The sequence below is a fragment of the Laccaria bicolor genome, genomic scaffold (assembly GCF_000143565.1).
Source record: "Laccaria bicolor S238N-H82 LACBIscaffold_4 genomic scaffold, whole genome shotgun sequence".
Lineage (NCBI taxonomy): Eukaryota > Fungi > Basidiomycota > Agaricomycetes > Agaricales > Hydnangiaceae > Laccaria > Laccaria bicolor.
The window spans coordinates 26,308-27,956 of record NW_001889875.1 but is presented as its reverse complement, the minus strand read 5'-3'; the positions used below and the strand labels follow the sequence as shown (position 1 = coordinate 27,956).

General features: G+C 48.2%; 1 protein-coding gene across 1 annotated transcript; it reads left to right on the top strand.

Annotated features, from left to right (window-relative positions):
- Window positions 1–204: 204 nt before the first annotated feature.
- On the top strand, window positions 205–1,330 carry LACBIDRAFT_323102 (uncharacterized protein; the record flags this gene model as incomplete). The annotated part of the gene is made up of 3 exons (XM_001876790.1): window positions 205–284; window positions 415–828; window positions 991–1,330. 3 exons carry the CDS (start codon window positions 205–207, stop codon window positions 1,328–1,330), a joined length of 834 nt encoding a protein of 277 aa, XP_001876825.1.
- Between the last annotated feature and the right edge of the window lie 319 nt (window positions 1,331–1,649).

The window sequence follows — 1,649 nt, the reverse complement described above, 5'->3', positions numbered from 1 at the left end:
GACGTGGTCTGAGAGAGAGAGCACCAGCACAGGAGAGGGAAGCAACACCAATAACTTCTCCTAACCCAGCATCTGCCAAACTTTGGCACTGAGTCAGGGATTGATGTCACAACCATGATTGACGAGCGGGGCTCAAGGGGAAAAGGCTCAGCAGAGCTGGTCCTTTTCCTGGCGGAGTTTTGAGTTGGCGCAGAGGCCTATGAAATGCCTCCTTACCCTTGGAACCTGCCATTACGACGATTCCTGCTCATTCTGGGGAAGACCATTCTGGGGACCATTCCAGTGTAAATTCCGGAATGATCAGATTCCACTGGAATGAGAAAACACAGGAATGACAAATTTAGCAGGGCTTACTGCTAAATTTCATTCCACTGGAATCCACTGGAATCCACAGGAATGACCGGAATCCTGCAGGAATAGGGGGGGCACTGATAAGACCTCCAAAGTCTGCCAGCGGAAATCAAAAGATGTCATCCCCCTGCATTGGAGCAGTGGGTTGTCGGCCATCGAGCCTGGGTTGATGGCAAGCACCACTACTGCAAGTTCAGTAGGGAGCTCAAGGGTACTGTCACTGCTCCCTGAGTTTGAGGGTCTCACAAACGTTGAGGGTGGTGGTAGTGGCAGGGGGAAGACAAACAGGAATATGCAGGCGACCATCAACACAAATGGTCATGGGCATGTGGCACAAACCAATGGGAGGGTTGGGGGTGGAGTGGGTTCACTTCCTCCACCTTCATCTATCTCTGGCCTAGGCATCTTGATGGGTGGAGGGACAACATGGATGGGTAGTGTGGGTAAGACGTTGGGGGATTTGAGGGATAGTCCTACGTATGTATCTCTCTCCTTTTTCCATTGGACTCTCTTCTTGGACAGGCCTGCTTTTCAATGCACAAAGTGTCCCAGGTCCTGGTTTGACCTTGTCTGTTTGGCTTCCTTTTGTCTCTCCTGGTTCCTTCCTGTAACACTGATGTCACGTAACTCTGTATACAGCTTCACCAAAAGTCAAAAACAAGCATCCGTGCTACTATCAGATGTCTCACAAAGCATCATCTCTGCATGGAATGCTCTCACCACACCAATCGGGTCAGCTCCACCAATCTCACCTATGCTGAGCACGCCTCTATCTACCTCACCTTTATCCCCTTCCCTTCTTGATGACGATAATGATGGCACTATACGCATTGCAAGTGTTATGACCCCTGATTCCAAGAAACCGCACATGACCTTGATGCCCTCCCAGCTGGATGGGGGCATGAAACCTTCAAACAAACTGACAACAAGACCCTCCAATACCAAGGCTCAAGATGAAGACAAGAAATGGAATTGGTAGAGCCCCCTCCCTTATTCAAGCCCTCTTGCTCTTCCTTTCCTCTTTACTGTCATCTGTGAGCCTTTTGAGTAAATGATCTGTTCTTCTATCCCAACCTTGCAATCACCCCAATTTCTCACCTCTGGCATAGTAGTTTTCCTTGGCCTTGCCGGTTTTCTCAATCTGAGTTTGCTTGAATATGTTCTCACACCTCCCCTCTTCTAGGGAATATTTTTGGATAGAGCTATGGTAGTGTTTACGACACCATGATTGAAATTTCAATGGTCAATATTTAGCAAAAACCTACCATTACTTTCAATTGGCTCCTATAATTACAAGC